Genomic DNA, 13,665 nt, shown 5'->3' with positions numbered 1-13,665 from the left:
GCTTTAAGTGTTCTATTAAACCTTTCAACTATGGAGGCTTTCTTATCAGTAAAAACATGATAATGTTTAATACTATATCTATCTAATAATGCTTTAACTTTTAAATTAAAGAATTCTGTTCCTTGATCTGTTTGGAACAGCTTAACTCCTTTATTTTTAGAAATAATTGGCTCGAGAGCGTTAAATACAGATTGGCTTGTCTTGTCTTTTAATGGTACACAATATGCAAATTTTGAAAAACAATTAATAACAGCTAAGATATATTTGTAACCCTTATTAAAACGTGATAAACTTGTCATCTCAATGAGATCGGCTTGAAGCAAGTCTTTTTCACTTTTCAACTCATATTTGCGAGTGGGATAGTTCACACGCGGCACGCTATGAAGCTCTAAAGCTAACTTAGATCTAATAATATTCATGATATTTACAACAGACAAATCAAAATCAGTGGTGTTGGATGATTGTCATGGGACATACTGATCAATCACTTAGAGTGTTGAGACTATAATGACCAAAAGGGAGAGTATCAACACCATTCTCAGCAATATACCTCTTATCATCATAAGGGCTCAAACAGATTTTTGCACATTCAACCTGATACATGGTGTGATTATACGATCTTAACATATTAAATTTTTCTACATGTTCACTACGTTCAAACAATGATTTCATATATAAATTAAAATTAAGCTTTCTACATTTTACTCCGCTCTGTACACCCTTTGCTATACATTTATTTACAAGTTCTTCATTCTCGTTACAAACTAAATATGAGTAAAGTTTGGATCTAAGTCCGAGAAATCTATGGACAGGCTTTGACCCGGTCTCATCCTTGAACTTTCCTACAACTTTATTCCTCTCCATGGAAAAGCAAGGGTGGGAAGGTGGATAGTTAGAAGTATCGAAAAGGGACAAATTTTCTCTAATCAACTGATACACATCTTCGACTTTAAGGTTTAGAAGAAAACTGTCGGTGTCAGTCATGCACAATTCTATACGATCCCACGGTATAATTTTTTGTAATTTACAATAGAAAAAATCGTACATATGGAATTTACTCAACTCCAGTACACTGAAGCCGGAATAGACAGGCTTGTTCATTTTAAGTTCCAACTTACGAGAGAAAACCGCGATCACGTTCGGACTAATTATTTGCCAGCGTTTACATAGCGGGTTTGAAATGTACTTATCTAACCGTTTTTCATCCGTGATAATTTTAACATTCATTTGCTTACGACTACTCTGAATTGTCTTGCCAAAAATTAAGTTACAACAGGCCTTAAAGAAGGATATTTCAAATTTATTTTTCGCGTTCTGTCTATTCCGGATATTGAAGTCGATGTAGCTTTTCAGCCAGGGAGATTGGGAAAAGCTAATGACGCGATGCACTTTCAATAATTTCAAACCGAGCTGGAGGTAGAGCTTTAAATTGACATAGTGAACAATGTACTTTTCACGGTCGAAAAGTGTGTTCATGAGCTTTTTGGTTCCAGTTTGACCGTTCTCATTTGTTTGGTAGTTCGACAGCAATTCGCGCGGGGGCGTTTGGTGGAGAGGAGCGAGGGGGAAGCTCGCATGCTTATCATGCAACTCTTGGGGGTACTTGAGATCGCATTCTATTATATACCCGGTTTCTGAATTGCTGTCCAAATTCGCGAAATCAAGGCTGGAAATTTCTTCCTCTGAGAGGAATTTGAAATTTCCAACAGGCAAGCTTCGGCTCATAGCTTCCGAGTATAAACTGTTTGCATCGATATAAAGCAGATAATTAGACGGTTTTGAAGGATCGTATGTTTCGGGTAGATGTTTGTTATTCGCCTCACAATAACGTTTACCGATAAATGAGACCCCGCCTCTCATTCCCGCCTCAAACATAAGATGCATGTCCGGATCTGTTAGTAATTCCAGTTCGACTTTAGTGTGTTTCAGCATGCAATTCCAGGTGAAGTGCGCGAGGGAAACAAAATGGGTCACATCGAGGCCATATGAGCTAAAAAGCGTAGACCTCATGGATTCAAAAACTACCGCTAATAGCATTACGTCCAAACATAAATAAAAATCGTGATATTCACCCAGATTTTTCAGCTTGAATGTTGAGAACACTCTTTGCGCATGCTCATATTCTTCGCGAGACAGAGGTGTATCAGTTAAGTCGTTATGAAAACATTCGATGGGAGGAAGCGATGTTTCCGCGAATTTTTCGGGACAGCTCATGTACGAGTAGGGATATACTCCTTTCTTCAACAAGAGCTGTCTGTGTTCGCGAGGTGGATCATCAAACACCGAAAATAATCGTTCGAACTTCTTTTCCATGTCTGTACTCTCTACCAAATTACGCACCAATACTTCCAAGGATTCAGACATAAACTTGTAGGAATCTAAAAATTTAATTTTGCCTACTGAAAGTGTCAAAAATCTCTCTGACGTATTTGCGATGCAGGAAATTTCTTTTTTACATTTACCGAGCGATTTTAGAATAAAATGCGAATCAAAACCGGAGAAATTATGAAAATAACACGATATGTACTCCGGAGTACGAGCTGTTAAATTACAAGAAACATGTGCCGCACACAAGTAATTACCGGTTTCATGCGCGTGGTGACGACATTTAATATCGCTGTCTAAAAACGGTTCAGCACAAAGCCCGCAGTTTACTGAATTTTGAAATTCACGCTCTTGACTCTCGGATAAAGCTTGCATCGGAATTTCTCGTTTCATATCCTCATACAAAATGTCACCGAGATCTGTAATTTCCTGAAGAAATTTCTCCATGATTTTTTCGTCTAAACTACTCGATCTATGGAGTACAGGTCCGTGAGCGATTTCCCGTTAACATCGATAACAACGAAACAATACCCGCAGGGAATATGTCGCGCCGTTTTCTTTGTGTAACTACGAGTAATTTCATCAGAATCGGAATCATCATCATCATCATTATCGATATTAACAACGTATGTTTCTAAATCCGCGTAAATGGTGTACTTTTTCTTCAACGTCGCGCCTAGTTTCTTGAATTTAATTGTCTCTCCGCGTTTAGGATATGAAACGCGCTGAGATTCAAACTTGCAACAAAGTTCCACATGTTTCAACAAATTTGCTTTACCGTCTACATTTCGAGTTTTGTCTGATGTGAACCGGTGAAAACAGAAATTACAAACATGTACTTGACCCTTGTGTTTTGAAAGGTGGGAGAGAAGACGAGATAGCCCGTTTTTCCCGTTCGCGGTATTTACTAAACAGAAATGAGTTTTTCCTGCATCGCCTTTTAGCATTAAAAGATTAATTTGGTGTTTACGCGTGCGGAAAATGCTTGTACGGAAGGGGAAAAACTTTTTGTTGTCATACGCGATGACGTGAATTGCAATGTCCGGATTGAGTATTTCAAATTTCTTAATATCGCGTGTCGTCACCGGGAAATTTACACCTCGCGTATTAAGTGTGTGAGCAAACTTGCTCAAATACTTTACAGTCAGGTGTGAGTCCTTTGGCTTCTGATGGAAATACGCGAGCACTGACCATAAAAAGCATTTTTCGTCAGAGAGATTTTTCACATTTATAATACAATTTTTGTTTTTCAAAAACTGGGGTGTCTGAATGAAACTGGATGTGTATATAGGATTAATTTAATCACGTTCACATCCAGTGATTCAATTTTCTTTAGCACCCATCCACTCCCGTGTCTTACAAAATTTTCAAAAGATGAGAGGATTTTTCTCACAGCTAACATGAAATGCTCATTAAACTCTTCATAGTTCTCAAGCACATTTAGTGCTATGTTGGAGTAACTATGTAGATTTATTAGAGATGAGACAGAGTCACCAACCTGCTTGTCATCCATCACCACTAATTATACAGCAAAACGTTGAGGACGATGAACCATTTTACATTCCCATCATAGCGTGCGGCATGTTCCCTAATTATATCGAAAACTCGACGTTTCGAGCTCTCGAGCACGCTGGTGATGTCGATATCCTCCTCATCGAGGCTGATGCGATGGCGGGCTGCTGCGGAATTGATACCACGTAGTCTGCGTTCCCTCGGCATGATTCTGAAAAACAAAACGATCAGGATGAGATAGAGTACAACAACATGTTTAGTTGTGAATTGTCATTGGTAGAAGAAGGGTGTGTGAAAATGATATCTCAAGATCACATAATGTTGCATGAAAGATTAAGATTATTATCTTTTGATAAAAGATGGTTGAAATCTTCTCCGCATTTGTCCGCGGAAAACATGGCGAAAGAGGGATTTATATTCTCATCTCCACCAGACATTGTGCGATGTGTATTTTGTTCAATTTATTTGGGAAAATGGGAAGAAAGTGACATACCAGCAATAGAACATGCAAGGTACAGTCCAAACTGTAGAAGGAAAGATAATATAACAATTGAAGAGGAGAATTACGATAATAATATTCTACGAGAATATGAAGAAAGATATTCAACTTTTAATTGTGTAGAAGATTCATCCGTCCAAGGAGAGTACTTTGAAAAACTACCTCCACACCATCTACATTGTGACTTTTGTAAATCATTACGCAATAAAGCAGAGTATTTTGCGAGAAATGGTTATTTCTTACATAAAAATCCATTCTATCTGCAATGTGTCTATTGTAAATATATTATCGGTGAACCAACTGAAAAAGTAATTCATTTACCGTTTTGTTTATACGATGAGTGTGAGAAAGAAGAGCGGGGCTTGGATGTTCCGGATATAGCATATTCTAAAGATAAATCGCATGCATGCAGTATATTGTAGAAGGTTTTTTCTCCTCCAGGAGAAAACCTGTCCTCGGAGGAGAAAATAGTCGTCGGAGGAGAAAACCTGTCCTCGGAGGAGAAAATAGTCATCGGAGGAGAAAACCTCTCCTCGGAGGACTATTTTCCTCCTCAGAGGATAAAATCAAAGTAAAAATGTACTTACATGTAGTGCTTGATGCTGCGTGAATCTCCTCGAGTGTAGATAGCAGGATACAGGTGTAGATAGCAGGATACAGGTGTAGATGATTATGCTATGATTGATTCCTCTCAGGTGACCGTCCTTTGATTCCTCTCAGCTGTGTTGTCTCGACGAGAGCTCAACTGGTTATGAGGTTCGGAACTCGAGTTGAGAGGTGAGAAAATGCTGTGAAAACAATGAAATATTTAATAACTGAATCGAGAATGCTATTCCTCTATGTTGTGAAATATTTAATAACTGAATCGAGAATGCTATTCCCCTATGGTGTGAAATATTTATTAGAAATAGAGTGCTATAAAGTACAATAAATTATCGCTAGAGTGTGCTTTTCATAATAATAATAATAAGCTGGAGCAAGGTACTCTGTTAGTTGTGATCTTCTCTTTGCTGATACAACATCAAGCTAGTGTACTGAGATGGATAATGTGTTTGGTGTGGAGAACAAGTCTTCAGATTTGTTCGTTCAATTCATTATAGATAGACATTTTAATCAATTAAGTGAATACCATTCTGTTCCTTTAGAAAAAATGAGATATCAATATAAATTAAGTGAACTCTTGGACACGCACCTAGATATATTGGCACAGTTAGCAGAAAAAGGATGGACAAATCTACAATATTTAACTTTTGTGAGAGACTATGAAAAATTAGGAGTTTGGCATAGTGATAACTATAATCATATTCTTGTTTGTGATTTATACGGTTCATCATATGATAAATTCTGGGGCGATGGTGACTTCCCCGATTCGTGGAGATGTCCGTGCGCCCATCTTAAAGACTCTATCGATAAAATTAAAAAAGTTATAATAGAAAACAATGCTCATTTAACAGAAGAACAATTAAATCAAGTTATCTGGAATTTTTTTCGAGATTCTGCAGATGAGACAGGCTTAGAACAGGATTGACAAAGAAAGATCAAAATCAAGTATGTGTGCAATATTGTAAATAAATGAAATGCAACAACTTTGCTACAGTTAAAATATTAAAATGTCATATTGATGATAGAAAACGCTGACAAGATTCATGTTTGAAAAATGAGATGCTCTTACTTTGATGTTGAAGGATCTAACATTGATTTGAATTAAAATTAGAATCATGGGTTTTATTGGGGATTTCTAGCAATGTCTCATGCTAAGTTCTAGACGAGATTTTTTTTTTTCGTCTTCTAACACATGGATGCTATTCGAAAAATGATCGTGTGTGGCATACTTACAATCTGATAACGATCTGGGAGCACGTGTTGTTGTTGGGGGAGAAATTCGAATTTTTTTCGCCTTGTGGCACGCTCTCGCTCGCACGTGTCTGGAACAGAGAGAGAAACGAATGCTATATAAACACGAGCGATGAGAGGAAAATCACCATTTACATCAGAGACAACAGAGACTTCACACACACACGAGATGAGTTCGCCGTCCTTTATCCTGCCGGATAGCCCGCCTCCGCAGCATGTGCTAAACTACTGGCAGCGCAAAGCTGCCGAGTCCTGTGCCAGCTCTTCTGCTGCTGCTGCCGCCTCCGCTCCTGCCTCCACTGCACCCTCTCCACACCGTCCGACATCACCAGGGGGCGAGATGGTGATTCCGGACAGCCCCATCCAACGCTTGCGTCCAGCAGCTACGTGGGCTCCGCGGCGTGCTGTGTTGACAACGCTGTCGAACAACATCAGGCAGAGGCAGGCGAAGAGGAAACTCGACTTCGAGGAGGGTGAAGTCAGCGGCGAAGAGGATAGCGTGCTCCCTCAATCAAAGGTTAGTTTCAACAAATATTATTAACTTGTGTATGCACAGATTTTTTTTCTGTGATTGATAAAAAATCTGTGCACATACGAGTCTTTGATTATTTGATCTGAATATTATTTGAACTGATTAGAATGCAAGCAATATTTCCTCGAACTGATTAGAAATGGTATTATGAGATATTATCGTTTGAAGTATTCAATCATGCATAAATGTCACCAATATTATTTGAAGTGCTTGGAATGTAAAGGAAATTACGAACCGAATTGATGCTAAGGAAATATTATTTGAACTGCTTAGATATTATTATTATTTAAAGTAGCCAATCATGCAACATTGTTACCAATATTATTTGAAGTGCTTGGAATGTAAAGGAAATTACGAACCGAATTGATGCTAAGGAAATATTATTTGAACTGCTTAGATATTATTATTATTTAAAGTAGCCAATCATGCAACATTGTTACCAATATTATTTGAAGTGCTTGGAATGTAAAGGAAATTACGAACCGAATTGATGCTAAGGAAATATTATTTGAACTGCTTAGATATTATTATTATTTAAAGTAGCCACTCATGCATAAATGTCACCAATATTATTTGAAGTGCTTGGAATGTAAAGGAAATACGAACCGAATTGATGCTAAGAAATATTATTTGAACTGCTTAGATATTATTATTTAAAGTAGCCACTCATGCATAAATGTCACCAATATTATTTGAAGTGCTTGGAATGTAAAGGAAATTACGAACCGAATTGATGCTAAGGAAATATTATTTGAACTGCTTAGATATTATTATTATTGTTAAAAGTACTCGATCATGCAACAATGATATTTCAATAACTGATATTACTCACTTTATGCAGAGAATTCGATGATAATCTGATGTAGAGATCTGAAACAAATAAGACACTAATCAAATATTTTTCAACAGAAACGTATGCTGGATGAGGACTCCTCTCTCGTACCCTTAATAAAGGAGGCTGAATTGGGGTTTGTAGAACTCATTAACAAACCACTACCCAAGCCATGGGTCCCCTTGCGCGAGTTAGAGGAGGATCAACCATACCGCATCGTGTCCGCGAGGGAGCACACGAACCAGCATGGCCGACGCATAATTTTGAAAATAATCAATGCAGGAAGCAAATGCGAGGTGTATCTACCTCAAAGATTTGCTTCCTGCATTGATGCGGGAAAAATTCGGGAATTCAATGAAACGTGTAAAAATTATGTGTTAGTAGTTACGCATAAGTGCCCAAATTGGACAGATATAAAAATTGTTAAAGCTTAACAATTTTTATATCTGTATACAATTTGGACACTTATGTGTAACGAATTGTATAGATGTATGTGACTAGATGAATAGATCAATAAAATGTGTGTATATTTGATAAAAAATTGTTTTCAATTCTTACCTGTTGTTGTTGACGATGTTGATAAGTTTGTAATGAATATCACACAGAAGAAGAAGAAATGCTTCAGCTGCTCTGTTGTGAATGATAATTTAAATAAGGTGAGCAGGTCTTTTATAGTTTGTTGTGAGCATGCTCAGTAGACTTACCGCTAGAGGCACACAGCTGTGCAGGCAAGCGCTGGCAGCTTCTCGCCCCCTCCTTCTCGTGCTCCCACAGATGTGGGTGGGCCAGCATCATTTCTTCCCTTTTCAAATCACATTCACCTTTTCAGATTTGAAATAATATTCTTATCATTCAAGCAATGTATCACTTCAATCTGACAGTATAGCATTAGATGTAGAAATATGAATTCACTTCCAACTCATTGGTTGAACATTAAACCAAATCAAGTTGATGTATTGATTAATTAATTAACCTCAGTTAATGTTCAACCATTGAGTTGAAAGGTAATGAAAAATGGTATGTAGGAGAAAAAAGCAGAGTTCGAGGAAACGGGGTAAAGGAATCTTGAGTTCAGCGGCGAGAGTTTTTAAAGGTTTGGCAGGTAATGTAACATCAACTATTCTAAATAAGGTAATTGATAACCTTGGGGAAGAATATCATATTCCCGGATACGAGTGGTGTGGCCCGGGCACCAAGGTTAATGAAAGGTTAAAGAGAGGTGATCAAGGCATAAATTCGTTAGATAAAGCTTGCAAGGCCCACGATATAGCCTATACTCAAAATAGTGATAATAAAACTCGTGCGGTAGCTGACAGGGCTCTAGCGAACGCTGCATGGGACATTTTCAAAAATCCTCAAACACCCCTTGCCGAGAAAGCACTTAGCTATCTTGTTACAAACGTTATGAAAGCTAAAGCGGCGTTTGGTGGGACTTTGAGAAAGAAGAAGAAGAAGAAGGGGGAGAGGAGAAGTTATAGTAACGATATTAGACGCAAAGCTATAGCTCAGTTGAAAAAGCATATTGCAGGAAAAGGATATTTTTTGAAGCCTTTTCCTAAAAGTGGTGGTAGACTTCTACCCCCACCCCCACCAGCATCATATGGAGTGAGTTTATTCCCTCAAGTTAAGAAACGTAGAACAACGAAGAAGAGTAGGAAGAAGAAGAAGAAGAAGACATGAATATTGAAGGAGAATTGAGTAATTATGATTTGATTGATTGGTCGAAATTATTACAGATTCGGTTAAGAGGCATATATATGCTAGATGCATTACCCAAAAAAATTCTAAAAAACGAGAATGCCATTGTGAATTTAGCAAGGGAAAGCGAGGATGGGGCACACTGGGTAGCATATAAGAAAATTGGTTCTAATGTTTGGTATTTTGATCCAATTGGAAATTTACAACCTCCATACGAATTGGACAAATATTGGAAAAAAGAAAATGGAGTAAATATATTTTATAATGTAGAGCATATGCAACCATTAAATAGCGATTTTTGTGGTCATCTTACATTTCTTGCAAATCAGTTGTAATTAAGTGATTGTGGTGAACACACAAGATGGTGGTTATTACATTACGATCTAACACAAGTGATCTCTATGAACATTTACAAGAAATATAGAATTGGATAAAAATCGCGAATGGGAAATTGGATTGATTAATTTTTCCAGTTACAATAGTATTGCAAACATTAACAAAGGAACAAATTCCAGCTTCAAATATGGTGATAGATTAATCGAGTTGGATACTGGTGCATATGAAGTTGAGGATATTATAAAATCTTTAAAGAATAAATTGAATATTGATGACAAGAAGAATAAACTTATTATACGTGCAAACGTAAATACTATGAAGATTGAAATTCATTCTGATAAAGCCATTGATTTAACACGTTCTGATTCGATTGCTAAGATACTTGGTTTTGATAATGTTGTTTTGCAGCCAAATAAATGGCATTATTCCAAACATTTGGTTAACATAACAAGCGTTGACAGTATTCTTGTTGAGTGTAATTTAGCTTGCGGCAGTTACTCTGAGGGAAAACAAAAACATGTAATCTACGAATTTTTACCAAAGGTTCCTAGCGGTTATTTAATAAACGAAGTACCATCACCGATTATTTATGTACCTTTGAATACACATCGAATTCAAACTATTAATGTAAAGGTAACGGACCAGAACGGATCGTTTATTGATTTCCGCGGAGATACAATTACAATTAGGTTGCACATACGTGAAAAGTAATGGGTTATCTTATTTTCAACCCACGTTCGAATAAGACCAATCAAGTCATTAGAGAAAGGAACGCGATAGCGACAACACCTAAAAACAAACGTGCTTTGTCGGCTAAAAGCGCGAGAATATTAGAAAAGTTGGGTTTTATAGTCGATTGGCGACATGTTAGGCGGGGGAGCGGCGGCAATTAGTGAAATTCTGGATGTGGAGACAGACCTTCAGTTTTATAATGATATTACTAAATTCCAATTTCACACTCATACAGTTTATTCGGGACAGGAAATAAAAAACTCTGACGAGGCACGTATTGGCATAAATTCTTTAGATGTCTATTCTTTACCTTGTAAATCATTCATATTGATTGAGGGAACAGTTAACTGTACAAAACCGGGAAAAGACCCAGCCGATACACCAGTTGCAGCAGGCTATAAATTAAGCAGTAACGTAATCGGTAACCTTTTTGACGAAATACGATATGAATTAGCAGGTCAGCAAATTTCTAAATCAAGATTGATTGGATTAACATCCACAATTAAAGCTATATTGGTGAAAAATACTCTCGATAAAAACACATATCACTTGGCTGGTTTTGACAGAGCAGGATATGAGCTAACGGATAATACATTCACTTTCTGTGTTCCGCTGAAATTAATCCTCCCGTTTTTTGAAGATTTTCAAAGAATAATTTTAAATTTGAAACAGGAACTCGTCTTATTGAGGTCACCGACAGATCTAAATTGTGTTGAGTCTCAAAGCGGAACAAACGTTAGTGTGAAAATTACAAAACTGCAATGGCGCATGCCCTACATAACTTTAGAAGATCATGTAAGACTGAAATTTTTGAGACTGCTCGATGCTGACACTCCACTGAAATTAGGTTTCCGCCATTGGGAAATTTGTGAATTACCAAATTTGCAAAATTCACTTAACCATTCTTGGGCAGTTCGTACCACATCGAGTTTTGATAGTCCAAAATACGTTATAATTGCATTTCAAACTGATCGTAAGAATAAAATAAATAAATCAATATCTAATTTCGATAGCTGCGGTATTTACAATGTTAAAGTATATTTGAACAGTGAGTATTATCCATATGAAAATCTGCTAGGTAAGAAGGAGGTTTTATACCGGATGTTCTTGGATTTCGCGCCCTCGTATTATAATCATTCAATCAATAGCGAACTCGGAACAGAAATCGATTTTAAAACATTTTGTGAATCAACACCACTGATTGTTGTAGATTGTTCACACCAACCAAGTCATTTGAAATCATCGACAGATGTTCGTATTGAAATGGAATTTAAAAGTGCAGTACCTGCAAATACTTCCGCGTATTGCGTTTTAATTAGCGATCGTGTGATGGAATACACACCTCTCACGAGTATGGTGAAAGAAGTTCAGTAATTTGTTGATAGAGTGCATCACTGCAGGTTATATAAGGTGTGTACTGCCACAAATGTAAGCCATTATCAGTTTCACCTTTGAACAGCCAACATGTCCTATTCTTTGTGTTCTGATATTTTGGATAAGCCACAAACTCGCTCTATTGGTATTCAGTGCGATCTTGATAGTTTCTATTATGAAGCAAGGTGCAGTACGCCGAAGCCGCTGGAGGTGGAGGAGGAGGAGGAGGGGAGAGACGCAGGATTACCGAACCCGCTGCAGGTGGAGGAGGACAAAGGAGGATTTGAGGAATCCGCCGCCGCCCCCGCCGCCGCTGAGGGGAGAGACAAAGCCCACGAAGAGAAAGAAGGTCAAGCGACTGCTAAAATTGCTACGGTTGATCTTCACTGGTTTAAACAAGATTGTAATCAAATTATTGTGAAAGAACTTGCCATAATTGATCAGTTTAATAATTATATTGTGTTCCATTTCAAATCGCCATTTGCAAAGACAGAATTGAGTGCAAAATTGTATAACGATGTAACATGGTTAGAACGTCACTATCATAAAATAAAATGGGAAGATGGAGATTTAGAATACAATGAGTCATTAATACGTGATTACCTTGCAGCTTATGAGAAAATTTTCACAAAAGGAACTGAGAAAGCAAAGTTTTTAAGAAGATTGCATAGCAACGTACAATGCATACCAGAGGATTTTCCAAAACCTGATTTCAGCTTTTTCACTAGTTCATGGTGTTATGCTGCATGCAACATTCATAAAAATAAACCACATTCTCGCTGTGCGTTATTCTCTGCTCAACATTATAATTCTTTGTTGTTTAAAAATATGTATCAAACAAATAATTTCTTGTGCGAAAACAATCGAATGCAAAGTATGAAAATGGCTCCAATGTACACAAATTCACAGAAAAGAAACTTTGCTCGTTATGGATTCTTCTACAACGGAAAGGATCTACAGTGTGTTTATTGCCTGCATGCATTGAGACTGCATAAAGCGCGTACATGTTGTCTATCGTCAATTGATGAAGAAAGACCGCTTAATTACTCTATAATAGTTCCTGCCTACACTTAGTTTTCTTCATTCGCTCAACAACATGGATCCGAGAAAGTGGTTGGCTCCCGACAACGAATTGGAAGTGAGGTTAAAAAACTGTATTGATTGGTACGATGAGTGTGAAAGTGCAATTAGGAAATCAACTCCTGAAAATTATAGTTTGGCGAAGCAATTGAAAGACATTTTTCTAAGCACGGTGAATTTAAATGATATAAGAGACTATCTATGTTATTATCGTCCTCATAATTTATGTATAGATAAGCTAATTAGAATTGAAGATGAAGTTATGTATTGTTGTAGTGAAATGTGTAAATAACGTTTTCTGCCTTCAAACGATTTTTCATTCCGATATCCCATTCACGTTTTTTAGTTTAGTTGCTGCTTAGAGCTAGAGCAGACACCACGTGTGGGGTAATCTTTAGTGCACGTGCGCCTATAACACGTGCATCTCATCAATTTAGAGCTAGAGCAGACAGCACGTGTGGGGTAATCTTTAGTGCACGCGCGTCTATAACACGTGCATCTCATCAATTTAGAATTCTTTCCCCCTCATTCGAGTCACGTCAAACATCTGCAAGATGCAGTGTTATGGTTTTTCAAAATTCAAAAAATTATCTCGTCTCTTGATGTCAATTTCATTTAATGAATTTGATTCAATTGCGAAGAATATTAAATTTTCAACAGGATGTCAAGATGTTGATTTACCGTTAACAAAAACAGAAAATGTACACTTTTCGATTCTATCTGAGATTTTCGAACTGCTCAATATTCTAGACAGCGGTCATCTACATTATGATTGTACAAATGATTCGTCATTATCTGTTGTTAAAAATTCCGATGAACTTTGGAAATGCTTGTACGATATTGCAGATAAAAAATGTAAAAGAACGTAGAGATTTATAGCATTAGATGAGA

At 37.2% G+C, this 13,665-nt stretch overlaps 1 protein-coding gene across 1 annotated transcript; it reads left to right on the top strand.

Annotated features, from left to right (window-relative positions):
- The first annotated feature begins 6,516 nt into the window (after positions 1–6,516).
- On the top strand, positions 6,517–8,343 carry LOC111052970. Its single transcript, XM_039427706.1, has 2 exons — positions 6,517–6,707; positions 7,632–8,343. Exons 1-2 carry the CDS (start codon positions 6,531–6,533, stop codon positions 7,986–7,988), a joined length of 534 nt encoding a protein of 177 aa, XP_039283640.1. The 5' UTR covers positions 6,517–6,530; the 3' UTR covers positions 7,989–8,343.
- Positions 8,344–13,665: the final 5,322 nt, after the last annotated feature.

The sequence above is a fragment of the Nilaparvata lugens genome, chromosome 5 (genome assembly GCF_014356525.2).
Source record: "Nilaparvata lugens isolate BPH chromosome 5, ASM1435652v1, whole genome shotgun sequence".
Taxonomy (NCBI): domain Eukaryota; kingdom Metazoa; phylum Arthropoda; class Insecta; order Hemiptera; family Delphacidae; genus Nilaparvata; species Nilaparvata lugens.
The sequence above is the reverse complement of the archived record's forward strand: the minus strand, read 5'-3'. Positions and strand labels throughout refer to the sequence as shown.

Excerpts from the sequence above, each read along its gene's own strand:
- LOC111052970 (XM_039427706.1), top strand. The coding sequence starts at position 6,531 with ATGGTGATTCCGGACAGCCCCATCCAACGCTTGCGTCCAGCAGCTACG. Across the intron at positions 6,708-7,631 it reads GCGTGCTCCCTCAATCAAAG|AAACGTATGCTGGATGAGGA; the intron begins GTTAGTTTCAAC and ends ATTTTTCAACAG.